At 35.2% G+C, this 26,142-nt stretch overlaps 1 protein-coding gene across 1 annotated transcript in view; it reads left to right on the top strand.

Annotated features, from left to right (window-relative positions):
• The window catches only part of LOC149242491 (uncharacterized), a 29,474-nt gene extending 4,239 nt beyond the window's left edge, over nucleotides 1–25,235 (top strand). Inside the window, 3 exon segments of the mRNA XM_089370854.1 lie at nucleotides 20,674–21,313; nucleotides 21,419–22,958; nucleotides 22,961–25,235. Of these exon segments, the coding sequence (XP_089226980.1) occupies nucleotides 20,674–21,313; nucleotides 21,419–22,958; nucleotides 22,961–23,943 (3,163 nt within the window). The 3' untranslated portion in view covers nucleotides 23,944–25,235.
• The last annotated feature ends 907 nt before the right edge of the window (nucleotides 25,236–26,142 follow it).

Genomic DNA, 26,142 nt, shown 5'->3' with positions numbered 1-26,142 from the left:
CAAACAAGTGCAATAGTTGCTGAAATTCAGGGAACCCTTTTTCCATTTCCACTGTGACCCCTACATATGGGATAGTACACATTTCCACTGTGACCCCTACCTATGGGATAGTACACAGAGGGAAATAATGTTCTCTGAAAGGCCTGGTCAATGAAAATGCTAGTTATGTAGAAATTTTCAGTTTACTGCACCCAGATAAAACCCCAGCTCCTAGAAATGAAAAGCATTAACGTACTTGTAACACACAATTTTGTCCTCCACAAAATTGGAGTAATCAAGGGAGAGGGAAACAAAGGGTGATTAACGTTCATCCAAAGTTACCAGACTATGATATTTTGGTTGACATGTTTGAGGCGATAAAATGAATTGAAGTTGTTTTGAATGAAAAATATACCAGTTTTGCATAAAATGTAACAGCATTTGAAGAGACAGTTAATGTAATGTGCTCAGCCTAAATGAACATCTGTATACACAGCATGTTTCAGAACTCTGTTTCAGACCTGTAAAAGAATGAACCATCTTTAAGACTGGATCTTGATCATAACATAAGACGCGACTTTGACCTCAGCTGTACTCACATATGATTATAAAAGAGTCCAATACAATGTACAAGCAATCTGGATCCTTAGTTTGATTCTCTAATACTGTTGTTAGTCATTAACTAATCTAATTTTTGCATGAAACAAGTCGGTATATTCTTATATTCACATGATTAAAAGAAGTATATTTTTATGTTCATGGTATAGTGAATTCATCCATATATATAGACAATTTAGACAATTCTTTATTTAACAAACAAATATTTTTAAATTAAAAATATGTTTAACAAATTTATATTCAATAAAGAAATAATTTTAGCTTAAAAAATTTGTTTATAAAGAAATTGTAATCCACAATAACTAATCGTTATTTTTATTGAAAAATAACAAATTGAGAAGAGGGGTCATGCAGGGCTTGCATGACCCCTCTTCTCTTTCTTTGCATTTTTAAGCATTTCCTTATTACAAATAATAACAAAATTTTAAAATAATAATATCCACAACTTGTTACTTTTATCATGAAGATCGATAATTTCATTGTTGATCCCTCTTGGTGGGTGAACACACAAAAAATCCCATGTGGACTAAGAATGTGGCATGTCACCAATTAACCAACAAATTTAATACACTTGGCATAAGAAAACCCTTCATGTACATGCACAAGCTTGAGGTTTTCTTCGCAAGTGGTCTAGTTCATGGCAAAGATCATGTTCTTTCCTCTCACACCCATGCATAAGTGCACTTTGGTGGTTCTAGGTGACCCTTCAAAAATGGTGGTGGCTCCAAGGAACAAGTTGAATGAATGTATTCATAATTGCTCTATGGTATGTGGATTTACTCTAGAATTGGCGCCTTCTTTTGTTTTTGTTTCATGTATCTTCTTGCTTCATACTTTGTGAGATATTGGGGTTTCTATAGTTCGATTACTTCTATGTGTTTGGTTTAGCATTGCTATGTTTGGTGAATGGTGGCCCATTTCTGTCTTGGTCACATATTATCTTACACTTACTTGATCTACCTTCTTTCTTCCCATCTTGTGAACTCTTTAGTTTTGCCTTGATCCTCTTCGAACCTTGTCCTCTCCGCCTAGTTTTCCTTTGTGTCAATTTGATGGTGAACGCTTCTATCTCTTTGTAGGTTGTTGTCTCTGCATTTCCCTAATCCCCATATTGCAGTTTCTACTTGAGAGCTTCCTTGCAATCCCCCTTGCCTCTCTATACCTTGACAATGTCATAAAGCAATCCCACTCTTATTTTTCATCACCCATGTCAAATATGAAAAGAGCCTCATCTTCCTCTAGTCGCAAGGGGCATCAAAATTCTATACAACCACTTAGGACTATAGCTTAAGGGATTTCTAAAAGATCTATTGAATTTTTTTGGGGAACATTGCCCCCTCAATTCGCAAAGAATTTCACAATACCGAGCATGAAGCTCATGTAGAAAGTCATATCTTGTCCTGTGTAGAAGTAGATGAAAGCTTGGGTTGTTGAATCCCTGATATAGGGAACAACCACACTAGGCAACTAGATACCATCAAACTATTGATTTGTGCTAGCACATCAAAACAATTATGTGAAAGGTATTAGTACTAGCAATTGCCCCAAAAAGTGCAAAGAGAGGTTGATAGAATTTTTAAATTGAAAAACATGTATTTTAATTTTCATAATCAAACAATAACAATTCAAACATTAAATTTAATTTTTTTTGTTTATTTTTTTTCACTAAGTTTATAATTTGTAAGTATATTAGAGTTTGTTAACAAAAGCATGCATTCTAGAATGTCATTACAACTGCAAGCTGAAACATCAAATACTAGACACTCAAAATGCCAATGCATTCTAAAAATCAACCAAATTAAATTAAATTGAGTGTGTCACAGATCCATTTATGCATGCAAAAACAGTTACAAAAAGAAAAGAAAAGAAATTGTAATGTGGTTAAAAATTATATTGCTAATACATGGCTTCTTGTAAAATGTTAAAAGTTCAAATTCAAAGGTTAGAAAATATGCATCTAGGAATCAAAACACCATGCAAAGACATTGAATTCATATTTAATTATAGGTTCCTAATAATTGAGATAGTCAGTAAAATTCAATTAACCACATGTAGTTTTTCTATATTGAATTGTAAATAGTGTTTTTCCATTCAATTGTAAACGATGGAGAGTTCATACATATAATGGGAAAATTTGACATCTTTGCATATTCATCTAAATTTTTATTTTCAATGTAAAACAATAATTGTCTCCACAAATTTTTATGTAAAGCAATAATTGTCTCTACATTGAATTACAATTATATAGATATATTTGAAGTATTTTTTTTTTATTATTTTATATTTTATATTTCAAGAGTAGAATGAATTGTAGGTCCGTATATTGCTACACAAAGAAACAAATCTTTGGACATTATTCCTGTAAGCATTGAGCTTTGTAATTAATATTTGGGATGAAAAATTATTATTTTAATTGTAGAATTTCCATACATAGAAATAAGTATTTGGACATTATTACCCTAAGAATTGAAGTTAATAATTAATCAGTCATGGAAAATATATTATTTTACCAAGCCAAAATTTTGCATAAGCATCTAAGTGAGAAAAAAACATATTTGAAAACAAATCCAATTTATATAGCTTCCAAATACTTCTACTACTTCAATTAGTAAAGGGAACCTAACTTTCCTTTATATTTATGCAACAAATATAATAAATCAAAGCATACTATTAAGGTAAGGCTATTGTTACTAGTTATGCAATTTAGCTTGCCTTCATATTTATGAAACAAATATACAACTCAAAAGTATACTATTAAGGTATGGAAAATGTCATTGATTCCATAATTCATAGAACATAACAAAGTAGGTCATAATGGCACATTATCTATTCTATTGCCTTGTAAACCATTTTTAATTAAGAGGAAATAAAAATAGTGCAAAAGGAAATGTTAGTATTTCTATGTTGAAGTGGGTGATCTAAAAAAAAAGCTCCATCCAAGATGAATTGCTTTCATTGCATTTTCCACAATGTTCTTAATTATTGATGGCTTCTTGATCTCATATGCACTGTAAGTTAAGTCTATCATGAGACTTCTTGAAGAACCTTCTACACATCATACATGCTATCTCATATGCATTGGAAGTTAAATCTATCACTAGGCTTCTTGAGGGATTGTCTACACATCATACATGCAATTTCAAATGCACTGTAAATTAAGTCTAACAAATATTTTCACTGTCTACTATTTATTGTTTTACATTATTTTACATAAGATGTAAGACTAAATTCAATATTTGTATCATGTATTAAGGAAATTTTTTATTTATAATATTTCCTTTTAAAGATTAAATACAAAAACAAAAAAAGTTGTTAAGAGAATAATTATAAAATAAAATTAAAAATAGAAAAAAAGAATTAAACCTAATCAACAATTTTCAAGACTATCGTTCCAGTACTTTTGATCCTCTCTCACCCAACAATCTTGAGAGATAAAGATTATTAAAGTTATTAAAATTTGTGCGAAAAACATTTATTTTGAGAAAAATATATTTATTTAAATTTTTTTTATTAAAAATTATAATTTAATATATATATATTTTAATTAACAATATAATAATTAAAGTTCATAAACAAATATTATTTATTATAATAAAAAAGAATTATTGAAAATATATAAGTTAAATCTTTTGACTCCCAAGAAATGAATGTAAGAATAATATGATTGGAGCAATCTTGCTTATAAACAATCAAGGAACAATTTAAAATCTTGGTTAACACTTACAGGTGAGCATAGTTCGGCAACGTTACAGTTAATAGATGTAGTCAGGTCTTTCACTCTGGCTGTCAGTGCAATTGTGTATAGGAGCCATAGGAGCCATATGTTTGCGGCCATGGAACTGAGCGCAGATCCTGTCAAATTTACACCCAGTCTGGGCCAAGATACTGATTAATTTTTAATTGTTGATAGTAAATGCTTGCTGCTACAATACATGGTTGTTTGATTTTTGGTCCAAGCAAAAGAAAAACCGAAAATGCGTTTTCATTACAGACTAACAATAATTGCATCCTCTTGCAATTACTTAAAATGAGTTCAGATAACATTATGGTTACATAGACATAATGTTTTCTCTATAGAACATAGGATTTTTTAAGACTATGTGACATACAGATCTGAATTCAACCTTGTGGATGTATTTCAGCAAAGTTTGGACTTTATATTTCTCATATAATATATTAAGTTTTTTACCTTCTGAAAAAAACATTACTTTTCAATTGGGTATGGCTCCCACCATTCCCGGAGCTATACAATCAGTTAATCATGGAGATAACTGGGTCAATCTTAGATCTTTATATCAAATTTGTTTTGTTTGGAGCCAAAAAATTTACCACAAACCATTCTTTCGATAAGAAAATTGGAAAAAGCAAGAGAAGGATGTACCTTGGCATCAGTCTCCATCTGGGCAGCTTTATCCTCTGCCTCAGGAATCCCATTTTCAGCACCAGTGGCAGTTCCAGCTGTTGCAGGTCCAGCAGCATTTTTGGCATCCTGCATATTAATATCAGCATTGTCACCAGCTGCAGATGTACCATTGTTTTGTGCATCATCTGTATCCATTGCAGCAGTCTCTTTCTCGTCATTTGATCCTTCTTTCACACTAGAAACAGGGACTTCTATTTCTTCTTCCTCAATCATCTGCAGGATACAAATAATGTTCTCATCCCAGTAGAGCTGAGCTTCCGATTTTTCAAGTACATAACTCATATTATAAATAAAATATAAAAATCATATGTGAAACCTGTCACTACTTACAGTTGCAGAATCAATCGAAACTATTCCATGCTTATCCAACTGGACTCTTACTTTCAGCTTAGCCTTTTCACCTTTTGAAGTCTGAAAAGGACCAATCTGCAAAAACAGAAGAGTTTCAGTGATTGGCAATTTTTTCTCACTCCACAATTTCAACTCATCAAATAATCTCAATTTGCAATTTCTCAGAATGGCAACTGGAATAAAAAGGAGAAGAGAATCTCAATATATGCGTGTATTAGGAAATTGATTCAATGTATTACATATTTAAAATAAACAAAATTAAATATTCAAAAATCGTGACTCTTTTCATCAAAAATAGACAAATTTACAATCCAATGATACCCAACATTGTTTCAGTGCTACAAATAAATCCCTGTTAATGCTGCATTGCCAGTCCGCAATATTTTTCAGAGATTTCAATTCTGAGAATTTTGTATGAAAATGGCAACATCTTATTCTTTGGCATAAAATACCATACCATGTATGAACTTATCAGTGCAGGCGCCCGAACTTGGTTCACATCTTCATATAAAATGTCTACTGTGAAGGTCCCAGACCTTAAGAATGTAAAAACCTTTGTATTTGGCAATGTGTTGCCTCTAGGGAACACAACTTTGGTTTGCCGTTGCTCTAAAGTTCCATCTTCAGACTCGGGAGCAGAATCCTTCCACGCCAAAGCAATAGAGAATGGAAAACTTTCTTGAACCTGGGAGAAAAGAAAAATAAAACAGATCATACTTGTTTTGAAGGTTAAGTAGGAATATGCTAGTACTATATTTGTAGCAAAATATTGATTCTCATGTCTAATGAAGTTGGTTTATGCTTCAACAGTTTTGGTCACAAATGATTAATTGAACAATGACACCAGACTTGTGTTTGCTGATGTACTGTTAAAAAATAATAAATTCAATGTTCATCAGCATAGGCATTTGAAATACATCCAAAAACTATACAATGAAAATTAATAGCGTAAACATCAGATTTCTCAAGTTCGCATTCAATTTTACTACAATAATAAGCTTCCTGTATTGGCCCAATCGGTTTTAAATCAGTTGGCGGTTCACTGGGCGCCCCTGTTTTTTCTCCCTACAAGCATCATCCAATCAATGAACAGACTCACCGCCAATTTCATCTGGGGTGGATAGGCAGGGAAAAGAAAGTTTCACCTCTCGAAGCTCTCATATATATCTGCTCCAAAATCTATGGGTGGCTGGGGTCTGTTAGACCTGAAGTCCTTTGGGAAGGCCCTTCTTTGTAAAACGTTATGGCGAGGGATCTTCGAGAAAGGCATTTGGAGTAATATTATTCAGGAAAAGTATCTGCGCCGTAAGAGCTTATCCTTTTGGTTCAGAAGAGGTAGCATAGGCCTTTCTCATGGATCTCCGATCTGGTTGAGCCTGAGAAAAATTGAAAATATGTTCCTGAAGAATCTCCTTTGGCGTTTTCAAACGGGGAAACGGATTCTGGTCGGAAAAGACATTTTTCTATGTGGCAAAGAGGAGATCCGCGTCCCTGTTCCCCTATTGAAGTTCTTTCACAGGAAAGGTATCTTTTTCTGGGATGGGCTGATTGAGAGATGGCATGGCTCAATCCCAATCTGGCGTGAAGCTGAGAGTCTGAATATGCCGCAAGACATCGCCAGCTCGTGGAAGCAAATCTTAACAATCCTCAGAAATGGTGGCATTTTTCGCTCTGCAGAGCACGACTGTCTCATATGGCGAAACTCTCATGGAATGGATTCCATCAGGGTAAAGGACATATACCGTAATTTGATTAGTGGTAGACAGCATCCAAGTGACTGTTCCTTCCCGAGCATTTTCTGGAAAGCGGGGTGTCAATTAAAAATGGTCTTTTTTTCATGGCTATCTTTCCATAATAAAAATCTTACGTGGGACAATTTAAAAAAGCGTGGTTGGCAGGGACCTGGTATATGCCCCATTTGCAGATCGGCCGAGGAAGACAATTTTCATTTATTTCTGAATTGCAAGGGCTCCCACCAAATATGGATGCTCCTGGAGATTCAATATGGTTTTAAATTCATGTCTCAGTTGTCGATCACGGATGCTTTTACATGGTATAGTAAACAAAACGCCAAATGGAGATCCATCTTTATCATTAGTTTCTGGTGTATTTGGAGGTGGCGGAATAATTTCATCTTCAATGACAAAAAAACTCCGATGTTGGAAATTTTCTCCTCCATATGTGATCTCTATGAGGAAATTCCGACCTCCTCTCCCATGCAGAGAATGCTTCCTGATTCAAATATCCCTCTGGTGTCCTCATCTCTGCCTAGAGCGTTTTTCGACAGTGCTGAACAGAAAGGGGTTTGTGGCTGTGGTTTCCATATTCTAGCAGATGTAGACAGTCTTTTCTTCGCTCACTGGAATGGGGGGAGGGGTTCAAATATGATGGCTGAGGCGATGGCCCTTGCTGGCCTCATGAGTTTCTGCCTTTTCTTAAATCTTCAAGATGTTTCTATTTATGGTGACTCAAAAGTTTTGGTGGATTATATGGCTGGGAAAATCTCCATCTCCAGGCCTCATCTTGGGGGCTGGCTAGATCGGATCAGATTCTTCTGGTCCTCCTTAAAAGATGGCTCAGTCAATTTCATTCGCAGGGAACAAAATCAGATGGCAGACTCCTTATCAAAAAAAGGCCTTCAATCTGCTCCGGGATCGTGGCATCTACAGGTTTCCTCTGATGGGAAATGTTACTCCATCCAGGACTTTTTCCCTCCCAATTTCTAGTTTTTCTTGCAAAGTTCTCTATGTTTTGCTTCTGTGATTCAAGATGCTAGTTGTTTCGATCAATATGCTATGGGCTTTTTGTTTTTGAACAGGCTTACTTCGGAATGCAGTTTTGTTTTTGTACAGGCTTTCTCTGGACGGCTTCTCTTTGTCTACAGGCGAAATCCTTTTATTCCGATCTGGCCTATGTTTTGGATCTCATTTGGATGATACCTGATATCTTTTCTTTGGATCTAGCCTCTCTGGCCTCATCTAGTTTTTATCAGCTCATGGCTTCTCTGTTGTCACAGTTTCTCAATCATTGGAACATATTCTATATTGTATATTTGGACTCTTATCTTTCTGATATAAAAAATATTATGCTTTTTCTGCTCTGAAAAAAATATTGATTACAGTTGGCAGATATTTGTTTGCACAGTAAATAAAACCAACCTCGCAACAAAACATCAAATCAAACAACCATGGTTGATTACATTTGCCTACCTTAACTGAACGAGTGATAATAGTCATCGTGCGTGCAGGGAAATTTGTTGGTTGTGCACCACAAAAATAAATCGACATTATGAACACCCTCCTGCAGCGAGTGAAACAGCAGGTGTATTGGTAGTTGCAGAAAACGGGGAGGCAAGTACAGACAATCCACTTTTGAAGGAATACAGAGGTGCGAGAGCCCACGAGAGACAGGTGCCAAATTACAGGGTAATACACAAGAGAGACAGGGGTCAAATTACAATGCGATGGGTACATGTCAATCAGATCAGAGTATGCTACATGTCAATCAGAGAATAGAAGTGTTGACGATTGAACTGATTCGAAAGGAAGGCCTATCGGTCTAAAAATAATTAGAATAATTAGAAACACGGCAATAAGTCTTTGAAGAGGTGCAATTCCAACTCAAGAACTTGAACTCCAAGGTCTCTCCAATGACAAAGAAACTAGCTAACATGAATCTCTATAGTTTGGAGGAGAACACAAAGGCACTTGAAACTATAGAGGTAGATTCTCCTTCTAGCCAAATGCTAATATTATTAAATTTTGTTTATATTCTATGAGACCATTATAGTCTTTACTATTTTAGCTATAAATTGAAGTCTTATAGTCCATCTCTAGACTTTATTAGACTATTAAAATTGCACTATTGCGTTACAAATTTTGGAATGGTTAGTGGTAGAATAGTAAACACAAATTAACAATGCAATATTTTTTTATCATATAATGCAAATACTTGTGTAGCTAAGAAAAACATTGTTGATAAAATTTATAATCATTTAAAATAATTTGTATTTTGATACTAAAAATTAATTTCTATAGTTTATAAAGTTATTTAAAATATATTATATTTCACAAAAAGAATTAATTTCTTTTATATAAATACCAAACGCTAAAAATTCTCATTCATTAATATATAATCTTAAATTCCACCATAAAAAACATTTTGGAAATATAAAATCAAACAATAAAATTCCTACACATTATTAATTTTACTGTCTAATTCTCTTGTTTTACTTATAATTGTAATGCCCCGTATTAATAAGAAATAATAATAACAATTATAAATAATAATAATAATAATAAATCAATAAATAATATTAATAAAATAATATTAATATATAGATAATAAAATCTTAAAAAGAAAATCTAACCAAAATGGAAAATAGATTACTCCATTGAAACATCAAAACAATGTAAATAAATAAATAAAATACATTCAATTAATAGCATCCACTAGTCCAATAGCAATCCCAAATCTTTTATAAACTTAGGTTTCTGTGATCCATAACTAGATTGAAAAAATTATTTCGGTGATAATAACATTGGAGAAAATATAGTTGATGTGTTTAGAATCAACTAGTGAAGATGAGGAACTATCATGGCATCATAAATAGATGTAGAGATATGTTCACTGGCGGCAAGAATATAACAAATAGTTTTGAGGAATCTTGTTTATAGTAAATATATTTAAAATAAGGAAACAATTGATAAATAATTAATGAATAAATTTAAAATTATTATTATTAATAAATTGTTTTAGTCAAAGAAAAGGCCTAAATTGAAAAACACAATAAATAAAATAAACATTGATAAAAACTGAATTTTAAAATAGATAACATAAATTAAAAATAATGGGGGAAATTAATTATTAGTAATATTATTAATTATATATTACTATAATAACATTAATGTTGACACAATAATCTTTTGTTCTTTGACACAATTGCCTTATGTCCTTTTTCCTTTTCGTGATAGTAGATAAGTCTTTAAGTTTACGAGAGATTTTTCGGCGTAAATCACATGATATTTCATTTGTCGATGCGTTTTGAACCAATCGGTGTGGTGCATTGTCAGGACAAGTTGATTCCTAACAAGATAAGTCTTTGATTAAGATTTTAGGTAGTGCAAGGAGTAGTGCTTCTGATAGTGGTGCTTAGGTATCTCATTTTAGGTTAACATGCTCCTTTCTCATGGTGGGGGATGGTTATGCTCAATTGGTTATGAAGATCGTACCAATTTACTAGACCTCCATTATTATTGTCCCAAAGGTATCTTGTTTGAAATAAAAAAGGTTAGCCTCCATTTTTTATGGTCAAGCTCACATAATATGGGCATTCCTTTAATTAAGTGGAGTCAAGTGGTTGGTCCTAAAGCCTTGGGTGGATGGGCTATAAAAATAATTTTCACTTTGTAAAGGAATTGGCCACCAAAAGCCTATAGAGGCTCTCTCATAATGAAGAGCTATGGGGTAATGATGAAATCCAAGTATATATAGAATCAACCCAATGAAGATTGGTACAAGTGTCTTATGAAGTACTCGAAGGATTCTATCATTAGGAAGGAATTGGTTGATTCCTTTCCTCTTGTTGGAGTTTGGATGGTATGGAGAATTGGAAATGGCCACCAAATTAGGATGGGGGGAGAACCCTTAGTCTTACGAAAATTTTAGGGTTGTCAATGCTCTTATTTAGTCTTTCAATGACATGGAATTTTTTATTTGATAGATGATGAGTCTTAGACTCCTCACGTTTTCAATCATGCAAGTTAGAAGTCAGCGGACTTTCTTTGCTTGGAGGGGAAAGAAGCAGAGGAGTGGAGGCCATGTGTTAACAAGATGGCTTCCAATTTAGTATTCTAAGGGAAGATGAAGACACTATTCTTTATTGGTCTAAAAATTTGGGTTCTAGGTATTTCACTACAAAATTGGGTTATAAAACATGGTGTTCAACCCAATTCAATGATGAAGTGTAGTGGTGGTGGAGCTTTCTCTAGAAGATACATGCTCCATTGAAATACAACATCACGTTATGGTTATCTTTGAACAAAAAGTTGTTAACCTAGGATAATTGCTTGAAAAGTGGTTGTGTTGGTACTAGTCGTTGATCTTTGTGCAACTCCCACAAGGAATTTTCTACTCATCTCTTTATCTCTTGCCCTTATATAGTGCATGCGTTTTAGTTGGTTAAGTAGGAGTTTGAGTAGAATTTTTCTTGGTCTATTGCTTCCCTGGGTCAATGTTTGCAGTAAAGGCTTATGGACAAAGTTTTCACTCAATACGAAGGGTTCCCAAGTATTTTTGGGTTTTTCATTTGGTGGGATAGGAAGTAGAGTATTTTTAGAAACGTTGATACTCTAATTGAATTTATAGAAGCTTCAATCAATAGAGTGGCCAAGGAACACACAGTGACACTCAAAATCAAGAAGTCAAGGACTTTGATAATGCTTGCTTTGGAGGAGGATATTCTCTGGGGTTATTTTTTGTGGTGTAAGAGAAGGTCATCCTCTTATCTATGGGGTGGGTGTGGTTTTGTTCCTTTCTTAGTCTCATTATGTTTATGTTAGATATGTCATGGATAGGGGATCTAATAACAAGGAAAAATACACGACTATTTGAATTGTGTTTAAGGTAGCCAAAGATAAGGAATCAAGAAGATTCAGGGATTGGGAGATTCTTAGTTTGTCATTAAATGAGCTTCTAAGAGTATTTCAGTGGAAAATTTGTGTCTTGGCCTTTTACTATAGAGTATTCAAGAGTCGTTCATTTCTTTTGATTAACTTTCTTTCAAGCTTATTTACGGGGAATTAAATTGAAAAGGTGATGGAATTAAAATAAAAAAATCTCTCTCTAAATAAATAAAGTTAGAGATGATTATATTTTGTTTATTATATTTTTTCTTCATAATTAATGCTTCATGTTATTTATTTTTTATTTCTTTAAATTTTGTTTTTTAAATTTAATTTTAAAAAAGGGGTCCTAACCACTTTTCCCCTAAATTTTTATTATATATAAAATTCTATTTTGCGATTTATATTGGTAAGAATGGGTTTTTTTTTTTTTTTTTTTAATATATTAATTTTTTTTATAAGATATAACTTAGAAATGTCAAAAAAAAAAGAAAAAAGAAAACTAGTTTTGTACGCAGAAAAATGGTATTAAAGAAGATAATAAATGAAAGAAAAATGTACAATCATATCTAAAAACAATAATATTTTATTACAATTATCAATTATGAATTGAATTAAATAAAAAAATAGTATTATTTAATTATAATTATCAATCACAACTATTTAAAAAAATATTTTGCATATTTGAAATGTATGATATTTTAAATGAACTAAAAACATAATGATATTTTAAAAAGTATATATAACATTCTTATTGTTGTTTAAAATATATTTTTCTTGTGTTTTTTCATAACAATAAAAGAAATGAAAAAGGGAAAAAATGTAAATGGAAAAGATAAAATAAACACTTTTAATAAAATATGAAAAATAAGGCTAAAAACAACATTAAAAAAATAAGTAGAAAATTTATAGCTAAAAAAGTTTTAAATGTTAAAATACTACCTTTGAAAAAGAATGTTACTATTAGCACCATTTTTTGAAATAGAAATATAAACAACTACTAAATACTACTAAAAATTTAGAACCCTTTAGGTCATTTTGATAACTATATTGCTCTGCGTAAATAACCAAGTGCTTTGTATGGATCTAAGGCTTAACCATTTGATTTTTGTTGCAAATTTGTTTTAGATCACAACTTCCCATCGAGAGGCTTTTGGTCTCCGAAATCTTATCCACAAAGAATATGGAAGCACAAGGCCTCCATTTGTCTCCCTAAGTCCACTACTCCATTATATATGAAGGACATTTGATTTTGTTTGTCTCTATCAATATGTTTGTTTGCCCTTGTTTAATTTGTTAATGGAGTTATTATTCCTCTCGTGTTATGTTGTTAGATGAGGTAGGTTTTACCACCTTTACCAAGAACTATTTGTCCTCTTTATTGTAGAAATTCACATCACTATCCCATAAGTAAAGGCCACCAAGAATAATTTCACATGCTTTTAGTGACAAAACTTTAAATTCCACTTCAATGGCATAATCAACATAAATGACAAAACTATTTTTGCATTTCTTGGTGATTCTTATGGCGATTTATCTAGCTTCCAACCCAACACGCATGGTTGTACTAAATCATAAGTTTGTAAGCCAAAATCATCTAAAGAGAACTTAATAATAAAATTACATTGATAACTCTTGTCAAACAAAGCATTTATCTTGCCCCCATGGTAAGCTCAATTGGTAATGGTCGTGGTATAAAGTATTATGTTAAATATGCTATCCAAGGCTCAAATCCCCCTTATTTAGTCCATGAGCCACGTGTTGGGGTGCTGTAGTTTCACTTAGAGGTAATAGTGGTAGTGGTTGGAACCTTGTGTCACATGAATACAAGATTGACCTGGTTGTTGATTCCTCTAGTCACAAAAAAAACATTTACCTTTTGGTCCTTCATTTGAACTTTGATTAAAATAGTATATTTATGCCCCAATTTGTTCTCTTTTCCCTTTTGGGTTATTGCTACAATATTTTTCTTTTGGTTTTGTTGGTCTCCTCTCAACCCTTCTATTATTGCCGCTTTTTGAAATCCAATTGAATGTAGAGAGCTTTTTCACTAGTTTCATCTATGCTTTTCACACGAGAAGATTGTAATATCCTTTAGATATGGATTAATTGTCCTCCAAGTTACTTCACCACTACCCTGGGCTCTTCTAAAGAGATACCCAACCTCATGGACCACTTCTAGAATTTGGTCAGGTATTCTTGTACACTTTATTATTGATCTTGGTGGAGGCAAAGCATCATTGCAAGGACTTCCTTGAGAGCTTCCTTGCAATCCCCCTTGCCTCTCTATACCTTGACCATGTCACAAAGCAATCCCACTCTTGTTTTTCATCATCCATGTCAAATATGAAAAGAGCCTCATCCTCCTCTAGTTGCAAGGGGCATCAAAATGCTATACAACCACTTAAGACTATAACTTAAGGGAGTTCTGAAATATCTATTGCATTTTTTGGGGGAACATTACCCCTCAATTTGTAAAGAATTTCACAATACGGAGCAAAAAGCTCATGTGGAAAGTCAGATCTTGTCCAATGTAGAAGTAGAGGAAAGTTTGGGTTGTTAAATCCCTTATATAGGGAACAACCTCACTAGGCAAATTAGATACCGTCAAACTCTTGATTTGTACTAGAAAATCAAAACAATTATGTGAAAAGTCTTAGTAAAATTATTAGAAACACAAAAAGAAGACCTTGAATAGTGATGAGGAGAACACAAAGGCCCTTGAAACTATAGAGGTGGATTCTCCTTCTATCCAAATGCTTATATTATCAAATTTTGTTTACATTCCATAGGACCATTATAGTGCTTTCTATGTTAGCTATAAGTTAAAATTTTATAGTCCATCTCTAGACCTTATTAGACTATTAAAATTGTACTATTGTATTACTAATTTTGGAATGATTTTATGGCCCAAAGTCACTTATCTGTGCTACTAGTATGGTCTCCCTAGTAGACACAAATTAACAACTCAATATTTTGTTATCATATAATGCAAATATTTGTGTAGCTTGAAAAAATTTGTTGATAAGATTTATAATCATTTAAAATAATTTGTATTTTGATACTAAAAATAAATTTTCTATAGTTTATAAAGTCATTTAAAGTATATTATATTTCACAAAAAAATTAATTTCTTTTATATAAAATACCATACAGTAAAATTCTCATTTATTAATATATAATCTTAAATTTCAGCAATAAAAACATAACAATAAAATTTCTATACATTAATAATTTTACTATCTAATTTTCTTGTTTTATGGGGTGGCACTAAGGATGCACTGATGCACCAACTCACTACTAGATCTCTACTAGTTCCTCCAACAATTAGAACAAGTTTAATTGACTATAACTCAGTTGGACAGAGATATCTAATTACAACTCTTGAAATCAATCTGGACCCCTAAAATTTAGGGGTCACACTTACATGACTCCAGATAGACTTCTAACTCGAATTTCCTATGTCAATTAAGTCAATTTAACTTAATTAACTATTTACAAGTTTCTATGAGAATAGAACTTGATTTTAATTCACAATTTAATTCAAGGACAAATTAAATTGGAATTTATTTTTTTCCATTTTTAACATCTTTTGCCTCACTGAAGCTCAAACTCTTCCACACCTAACTGCTGCTACTCTGGAAAATCAAATTCTCCAAGTAACTCTAGTGTATTCTCCATCACCATGTTGATCTCCTCTTATTATTCATTGTTGTAGCACCAATGACCAAGATTAAAACTTAATCAATGGATAAGATCATCTATGGATATATACGAGTGAGTTTCTAGATTATTCTCACCTTATCTCAATTAATATTGATTAATTAACCATATTCCCTAAGTTTAGACTTAGGAAATATTTAAAAATCGGCTAATAATCTAATTGAGACACTTCTAGGTAGAATTTCCATAAACGAATTATGGGTTTTGGAGATCTCATGCATTCTAGCCTCTCCACCAAAATTTGTGGCTAGAACACATCTGATGCTATAAAAAATAACAAACGACTCCATATTTTCCAAAGCATTTCTGTTATTCTATACAAAACAAATGGTGTCATAGCAAAGGTAGGTATGATTGCATATGAAAATTCCATTTGTAATTTCCCTCCAATTGAGGCACATCATTTTCTTGATAATAACATACACTAAGCATCAAGCTCATCAATGATTACAATATCCATCGACACAAATATATCTTTATTAGCTACCAAAGACACCTTGACATCTTTTATAAGGCAATTTACGGGCGTAGATTTTGAATCAAAACCACACACATTTTTGTAAGGCCTGTTGATGTCCATCCCCAATTAAGAAATACTCTCAAAGGCATTACATTTGGAGAGGCATCAAAATCAAGCATTCAATTATGCAAGATGAGATTGTTGATCACCAAGGACAACAAAAATGGTTCATTTCCTCCATTCTTCTTATCAATATACATGTTTGTAAAATGATTGAAGGGTCCTTGGGCACTTTTTCAAATTTGAAAGCCTTACTGGTTTGCCTCCTTTGAGGCCCCAACTTTGCTATCTCCAAAATATGAATTTGTACATTTCCTATAGCCAAACTTTGGTTATATCAACATACAATGCAACATTAGGGTTTTGAGGTTTTAGCCTAGGCATAATTTTAGTGTTGAGAAATTAAGATGCTAGTAGATTAGGGTTTATTTCTCTAGCATGATAATTACTTGTGAATGTTTGTTGGCTTTATTAAATTTTATGTTCTTCTTATTCATCAAACAATTACCAAAAGTACAAAACATGAAGATCACAAGAGACAAAGAACACAAAGATGTAGCCTCTAAGCCTGGGAAAAACCCCACAAGGGGGAAATCCCAAATAATCCTCTTCTTATAGAATCAAATTGAAGTGAAATGTCCAAGACCCAAGACCAAGGCCAACACTTCCACAAAGACCCAAGTTAACCCTCCTCCAAGTCTCATCCAATCAAGTCAAAGTCAACAAAATCAATGCTAGTTTAACATCTGAAATTTCAGGCCTACAATACTTCAAGAAAATTCTCAAAACTAGGGCTGAAAAGTTTTCATCTTCTCTCTCCTTTGACCTCATTCTCTCTCCTTTAACTTCACTGCTTTTCCTTCTTGTCTCAACATAGAAATTGATGATGATTGATGAGTGAGGGACTTGTTTTAAATAGTTGTATTTAAATTTTGGGTATTAAATACTGGACCTAGCCCCATTATCTCACTGACCCAGCGAGATTCAAGGTTTTCGGCAGCGAAGAATAAAATCTATGATTTTCAACACGTGGCACCCACATGGCCATGCCTAGTTCACATGGTGCTACACCACTGCCACATGTGGGTCCACATGGCACACTAACCATACATGTATTGCTACACGCTTTAGTTCCCCAATAATACATTCCCCCGGTCAATATTATTTATCTCCACATCATCACTTTCTTGGGACAATATTGCTTACTCCTCGACATTACTTCCTTGAGCCAATATTCTTTACCTCCTCGACATCACTTACTCAAGCTCAAACACCACTTTTTCTTCTATGATAAACAATAAGAGCCCATGAGAACCACCCAACCAATGAGCAACTAGAGCCAACTTCTTTATTTATGGCTTCATATATAATTCTTCCCAGCATATGTTTGTGTGTTTGAGAGGTCGCCGCCTGTCTCCTTGATGTGCTAGGAGAAAAGGGCATCATTTCCTCTATTCCGCCACCTCTAGTCATATCTCATAAATGTGCATCCGATAAATTAACTACTAGTAATTGGCTTCAGTTTGGTCTGCACCATTACTTACAATCACATCTCATAAATTAACTGTTAATGAGTTGGCTCATCAGAGTTGCAAAAGATAGTTTCTTGACTTCATCATTTAAGTTTAGGGTTGGGTCGTGGCTTCCCAGCAAGAAAAATCTGTAAGACATTTGGATCCAAAAGGTCATTGTAATGTTACAAAAAGGAAATAAAAGTGATAAACAAAGCAAAATACACATACAACACATAAATATTTAGACAACAATTAAACACCCATAAAATTGCACTAGAACTGCGCCAAATGAGCATTTTATTATGAAGAGGATAGTACAAATATACAGAATGTGTGCACTTGGGCTTTCCAAAGAAAGCTAGACAATTCCAGGTGAGAAAAACATTGTCGGGGACGTAAAGAAATGATTTCTCCTCAAGATTTGTCCTGGCCCTAGAAATTCTACAATGTATGGTTGGAAGAAACCCTTGTTTGAACCTCCAAAAGTGCTAAGGAAATTTTGCCAAATTAATCTTGGACTCTCCGCCACAAACCTAGAATAGTTTTGGCAAATTCTACTGACCACCTAGGACCCAAAATTTAAGCTCACTCCTCCCCACTGACTACCAAACAATTATGTTGTTTGGGGCACCAAAACACCCCCAAAAATTTTGCAAAATTAGGAGCAGACTCCTTGACCCCTAACCAACAAATCCCAGAAATGTTTTGGGCTAATTTTGACCTCCCGGAATTACCCAAAATCGGTGCTACGCTCTACTCCACTGGTTTTGTGTCCCCCCTTAAAGATTAATTGATAATTTACCCTTATTTCCTCCCTCCAAATGGCTGGGAAAAATTCAGAAATGTTTCCTTGGAAATTCAGGCCTAAAACCCCAGCTCCACTAGCTCCTCCTTACTGCAAATTTGGCCCACAATTTTTTCCCAGAAAATTATTGCGCAGGCCCTAGAGGACGAATTTGAGTTCTCTCTATAAATGTAGACTCCACCTCTGCAAATTACCACAAATTCTCATCCACCCTCAGGAGATTTTTCTCATAATTTCTTCAACTGAAAGTCCTTTAGAAACTCCTCAAACTATTGGTACGAACTTCTCGCCCTGCGTCCTCCGAAGCTCCTCAAATCAGTGGTGCAAACTTCTGGCCCTGCGTCCTCCTAGAGATTCGAACTGGATGAGCTTGGATGAAAATGAACCACAAACTCCAACAGTATCCTCTCCAATAAAATATGAAATTCTCCCCTAGGGTGGCACTCTAAGTCCACCGAAAAAAGAGCTGAGATTTCCTCTCAAAAATCTCTTTGTTCTAAGTAGCATTTGTAGTCTTGGCTAAGCAGCTCAAGAGTAATATAAATCAGAAATTTATTTTTTCAAAAGCCCCACAAAATGATTCCTCTTCCTCTTATTTATCTTGGTTGCCCACTTTCTCTCCTTTTGGGTCCCACCCATTCGACTTCCTTCTCCCTAGCTCGTTTTTCCTAAGGGGTTTGAATTCCCCTTTTTGGGCGGCCCCACATCTCATTACCAATTTAATCTTTCATTTTCTCTAATGTTGGTGTCCTCCATCTCTCCAAAAATTAAGTGGGGACTCCCTCCACCCACTTTTCTTAAGTGTACATGCCAAAATATTTCCCAACACCCAATTGCAAAAATAGAAATTCATCTAAGAAAAATTAATTTAACTGGGGAAATTACAATCATCCCCTCTTTCATTTAGAAATCAAATTTAAATGTTTTAAAGCACATTATATCAACCAACCATGGCTTTTGTATCCATGCTGGCATTATAGTCACATTTTTAAATTACAAAAATTGAGGCAAATGAATGGGTTTTCACAAATATCATTGTGAATACAAACCAACCATTCAATCCACTCAAACATAAGAATGTAGAGGATTGATTGGGTATTAAATTTGTTGGTGTTGGAATGAATTGTCGTCAACATTAAAAAAACATAATTCCACAACCCCTTAGCAATAACAAAATTATATTGCTTATTGTTTTTGGAGTAAAATTCGTGACCAAAATTTTGGACATATCAAAGCTTTGTTTTTACTCCAAAATCAATAAGCAATATGATTTTGAAATGTGAAAATCTACATACCCCAATTACAAAATTACAAGAGTAGTTATTTATATCATTTACAATTACATCAAAATAATTGTATTTAGCTACTCTCAATTGGTGTGCTTGGGCTTATAGGTAGCATTGGCCTTGTTGAGATAAACTAGAGACCAATCATCCTTGTCTCTTCAACTCCCTATATGCATCTCTCTTCCTCTCCCCTTTGTCTTTTGTTGGCAAGATTCTTCTTAGAGTTCCTTCTAGTTGTCTTTTTATTAGTGCTTAAATTGGAATATGAGCACTTTGGAGCCAAGTGGTAATTAATTGATTTAAGAATGCTTTGATCTAGCATGGGGCCCTTTCCACTATCAACTATATTCTCTTGCATCACCATCAACCTCCATAGCCATAAGCTTCACTTATATAACCCAAAGTTTTTTATTTTACTAAGTAATTACATTAATTTAAACTATTAACATTCAATGTGTTCATTGTAAATAAGTGAATAAAATAAAATAATAATAATAATAATAATAATAATTTTTTTAAGAAAATAAAATCAATAATTTTATTTGTAATTTTATTCTTAAAAAATTTATAAACACTAAAATAATATAAATAGAAGATTATAAAAATATATATATATATATATATATTAACTAAAAAAATATATATATATATATACTCTTTCTCTGCCCTTCCTACTACCAACTCATCCTAATAACATGTTAAATGATTGAAATTTCTCTGGTTTATCTCCCCCTCATTTCTTCCCTATAAACTATTCCATATATACCGTTAGTGGTGATTTAGAATTATGGCTACGACTTCCATATCGAAAGGGCTAAAGGATTAATTAATTATTGTATTTCCACAGGCTTTAGGGCTTCCAGAGCGGGTCACACGGCAAGCAATTTCAATATCATCTGCTTGCCTCAACCCAATGGCGATGATGGCGCCTGCGAGGAGGTCTATGCTTTCCATATGGGGCAGGAAGAATTCTCAACGTTCCTTCCACACCTTGAATACCAGTGGCGACTCGCACATTAAAACACTCTGCCAGACCAACAGGCTTACGGAGGCAGTGGAGACCTTCAGCCATCTGCTTTCAGCTAAATCTAATCCCACCATCACCACCTGCAATCTTTTGTTAAGTAGCCTAGTCCGACGGAACCGACCTCAATCAGCATTGCGTGTTTACAGACTTATGGTTGAAGCAGACATTGTTCCAAATCTCATTTCTCTGAGCATTGTTATCAACTGTCACTGTGAAACAGGTAGAATGGATTATGCTTTCAAAGTGTTTGAAGGAATGGAAGCACATGGCTATATTCCAGATGTCGTAATATTCAATACCCTCATCAAAGGGCTTTGCAGGACGGGCAGAACGGAAGATGCTATCAATCTGTTCAAACAAATGGTGAACAAACGACAGCTTCCTGATCGTTTAACCCATAACACCCTAATAGATGGGCTCTGCAAGAGAGGGAAAACCCACGAGGCGTTTGGATTGATAGCTGTTATGCTGCAACAGGGTCATGAGCCTGACACTATTACATTTACTGCTTTAATTGATGGTTTCTGCAAAGAAGGTAAGTTGGAGGAGGCTACGAAGCTATTCTTTGAAATGCCCAACAGAAACATATACCCCAATGTTGTCACATACAATGCGCTTATGGATGGTTTCTGTAAGGGAGGCAAGTTGGAGGAGGCTACGAATCTCTTCTATGAAATGCCAGACAGAGACATCTGCCCAAATGCTGTCACATACAATGCACTTATCGATGGTTTCTGTAAGGGAGGCAAGTTGGAGGAGGCTATGAAGCTCTTCTATGAAATGCCCGACAGAAACATATACCCCGATGTTGTCACATACAATGTGCTTATTGACGGCTTCTGTAAGGGAGGCAAGTTGGAGGAGGCTATGAAGCTCTTCTATGAAATGTCAGACAAAAACATATGCCCTGATGTTGTCACATACAGTGTGCTTATTGATGGTTTTTGTAAGGAAGGCAAGTTGGAGGAGGCTATGAAGCACTTCTATGAAATTTCAGACAGAAACGTATGCCCTAATGTTGTCACATACAATGCGCTTATCGATGGTTTTTGTAAGGGAGGCAAGTTGGAGGAGGCTATGAAGCACTTCTATGAAATGTCAGACAGAAACATATGCCCTGATGTTGTCACATACAATGCGCTTATCGATGGTTTCTGTAAGGGAGGCAAGTTGGAGGAGGCTATGAAGCACTTCTATGAAATGTCAGACAGAAACATATGCCCTAATGTTGTCACATACAATGCGCTTATCGATGGTTTCTGTAAGGGCGGCAAGTTGGAGGAGGCTATGAAGCTCTTCTATGAAATGTCAGACAGAAACATATGCCCTGATGTTGTTACATACAATGTGATTATTGACTGCTTCTGTAAGGAAGCCAAGTTGGAGGAGGCTACGAATCTCTTCGATGAAATGTCCGACAGAAACATATACCCCAATGTTGTCACATACAATGTGCTTATTGACGGCTTATGTAAGGGAGCCAAGTTGGAGGAGGCTATGAAGCTCTTCTATGAAATGTCAGACAGAAACATATGCCTTGATGTTGTCACATACAATGTGCTTATTGATGGTTTCTGTAAGGAAGCCAAGTTGGAGGAGGCTAGGAATCTCTTCTATGAAATGTGCGACAGAAACATATACCCCAATGTTGTCACATACAATGTGATTATTGACGGCTTCTGTAAGGGAGCCAAGTTGGAGGAGGCTATGAAGCACTTCTATGAAATGTCAGACAGAAACATATGCCCTGATGTTGTCACATACAATGCGCTTATCGATGGTTTCTATAAGGGAGGCAAGTTGGAGGAGGCTATGAAGCTCTTCTATGAAATGTCAGACAAAAACATATGCCCTGATGTTGTCACATACAGTGTGCTTATTGATGGTTTTTGTAAGGAAGGCAAGTTGGAGGAGGCTATGAAGCACTTCTATGAAATGTCAGACAGAAACGTATGCCCTAATGTTGTCACATACAATGCGCTTATCGATGGTTTTTGTAAGGGAGGCAAGTTGGAGGAGGCTATGAAGCACTTCTATGAAATGTCAGACAGAAACATATGCCCTGATGTTGTCACATACAATGCGTTATTGATGGTTTCTGTAAGGGAGGCAAGTTGGAGGAGGCTATGAAGCACTTCTATGAAATGTCAGACAGAAACATATGCCCTAATGTTGTCACATACAATGCGCTTATCGATGGTTTCTGCAAGGGAGGCAAGTTGGAGGAGGCTATGAAGCTCTTCTATGAAATGTCAGACAAAAACATATGCCCTGATGTTGTCACATACAGTGTGCTTATTGATGGTTTTTGTAAGGAAGGCAAGTTGGAGGAGGCTATGAAGCACTTCTATGAAATGTCAGACAGAAACATATGCCCTGATGTTGTCACATACAATGCGCTTATCGATGGTTTCTGTAAGGGAGGCAAGTTGGAGGAGGCTATGGAGCACTTCCATGAAATGTCAGACAGAAACATATGCCCTGATGTTGTCACATACAATGCGCTTATCGATGGTTTCTGTAAGGGAGGCAAGTTGGAGGAGGCTATGAAGCTCTTTTATGAAATGTCAGACAAAAACATATGCCCTGATGTTGTCACATACAGTGTGCTTATTGATGGTTTTTGTAAGGAAGGCAAGTTGGAGGGGGCTAGGAAGTTCCTCTATGGAATGCACAACAAAAACATATTGCCTGATGTTGTCACATACACTGCATTTATCGCTGGCCTCGTCAAGGAAGGGCAGTGGAAGGAGGCCACCAAAGTACTTCATGAGATGCTGGATAAGGGGAACAATCCGAGTGTTATCACATACACTGTTCTTATTGCTGGTCTTTGCAAAGAAGGGAAGCTTCAAGAAGCTCTCCAAGTGTTAAATGTTATGGCTGAAACAGGTGATCAACCTGATGATATCACATATAATACACTTATAGAGGGGTTTTGCAAAGTGGGTAATCTAGAAAAAGCCAGGGAGCTCCTTGCAGAGATGGTGGAGAAAGGTTGCATGCCTGACCTAGTTCGCTTTGCAACATTAATAGATGGACTCTGTAAGCATCACGGGCAAGACAAAGTTTAACAGATCTTTTATGAGATTCCAGAGTATGCCTCGAGCCTTGATGATGTTACATACAGCACATTGATGGATGGACTTTGCAATGTTGATAATTTTAATAAGTTATCTAAAGTGATGAAAGATAGCAGTCCAAGAGTCCTCATAACTACATGACTACATTCACCACCCTCATGGAGGGACTAGGCACACCCCAAGAGGGCAATAGACCATTGCATGATGTCTTTAAAAAAGTTTGGCATGAAGCTGACATATTCTGCAGTAAAGATATCGCTGTAGCAGCAGACTATCAATGGATGAACTGTAGGGGTGACTTCGGTAATAGTGCACTAGCAAGCTATCTGAAACAGATTTGGTAATTCAGCATAATGAAGTGATCTGAGTGGTCGAATTCCCATGAGCATACCAGGTGTTTCTCTGAAAATACATTTGGTTAGGGTTTAGTGGATTGCAGATCCTGATTAGATACACCAGTTCATCAATCTAAAATGGAATTGCCTTTAGCAGTTAGTCTGTCGCAACTTGCAACTAATGAAGTGACCCCAAGAAAAATTTCAACGATATTCTTCACGGTAATAATTTGGAATTGGTTTGATGAAATGGTTAGTGGCTTGTCATTGCCTTTGATAGAGTGTACTTTGTGAATTTCAATAGTGAACTGTACTTAAATGGACTAACCTGGTTTGAAGTATTGAACTGAGTTTGTTTACAATTTTGTAGTTTGCTTTGGAATGTCCTCCTTTTTGTTATGTATTTGACTGTTTAGGCCTTGTGAAATATTTTGCTTCATTGATTGAATGCCCAGGCTCCATATCTATCTAGTACATGTTGAGACTCCATATGTATCGAGTACTTGCTCCCATTATAGGACACAATTTGTAATGATTGTCACGGCATGTCTCAGCTACAGTGCATCTTTTTTAAGTTAGACATCTGCAACTACTTCACTGTCTAGTTTCTGCTGTCCAAATTGTAGTAGCCGAGACAACTATTTTCTGTGTCCATCTGTTGTCCATCACCTTGGTCAGCGAGCTGTCATGAGAGGATATCGGTTGGGGACCATTCCATTCTTTTTGTCATAAGTTATTTTATTTATGGCCACGGAATGTGGATTCAATCACACATCCAAATGTTCAACGACAAGCAATGGGAGCTAGTTTAGTCTATGGGCACACATACCAAACAAGTGCAATAGTTGCTGGAATTCAGGGAACCCTTTTTCCATTTCCACTGTGACCCCTAAGTATGGGATAGTACACAGGGAAATAATGTTCTCTGAAAGGCCTGGTCAATGAAAATGCTACTTCTGTAGAAATTTTCAGTTTACTGCACCCAGATAAAACCCCAGCTCCTAGAAATGAAAAGCATTAACCTACTTGTAACGCACAATTTTTTCCTCCACAAAATTGGAGTAATCAAGGGAGAGGGCAACAAAGGGTGATTAACGTTCATCCAAAGTTACCAGACTATGATAATTTGGTTGACATTGTTTGAGGCGATAATTGATGTATTTGCACAGGATTGATGTATGAATGCTCGTTTGGGTTGGTCTATTTCCACAGGCTTTAGGGCTTCCAGAGCAGGTCACACGGCAAGCAATTTCAATCTCATCTGCTTACCTCAACCCAATGGCGATGATGGGCCTGCAAGGAGGTCTATGCTTTGCATATGGGGCAGGAAGAATTCTCGACGCTTCTTCCACACCTTGAATACCAGTGGCGACTCGCACATTAAAACACTCTGCCAGACCAACAGATTTACGGAGGCAGTGGAGACCTTCAGCCATCTGCTTTCAGCTAAATCTAATCCCACCATCACCACCTGCAATCTTTTGTTAAGTAGCCTAGTCCGACGGAACCGACAACAATCAGCGTTGCGTGTTTACAGACTTATTGTTGAAGCAGACATTATTCCAAATCTCATTTCTCTGAGCATTGTTATCAACTGTCACTGTGAAACAGGTAGAATGGATTATGCTTTCAATGTGTTTGAAGGAATGGAAGCACATGGCTATATTCCAAATGTCGTAATATTCAGTACCCTCATCAAAGGGCTTTGCAGGACGGGCAGGACGTAGGATGCTGTCAAACTGTTCAATCAAATGGTGAACAAACGACAGCTTCCTAATCTTTTTACATATAGCACCCTAATACATGGGCTCTGCAAGAGAGGGAAAGCTCACGAGGCTTTTGGATTGATAGCTGT

This window comes from Pinus tabuliformis, chromosome 8 (assembly GCF_031772625.1).
Source record: "Pinus tabuliformis cultivar Carrire ecotype Pingquan chromosome 8, CPIR1, whole genome shotgun sequence".
In the NCBI taxonomy this organism is placed as follows: domain Eukaryota; kingdom Viridiplantae; phylum Streptophyta; class Pinopsida; order Pinales; family Pinaceae; genus Pinus; species Pinus tabuliformis.
This window is presented reverse-complemented; position numbering and strand designations above follow the sequence as displayed.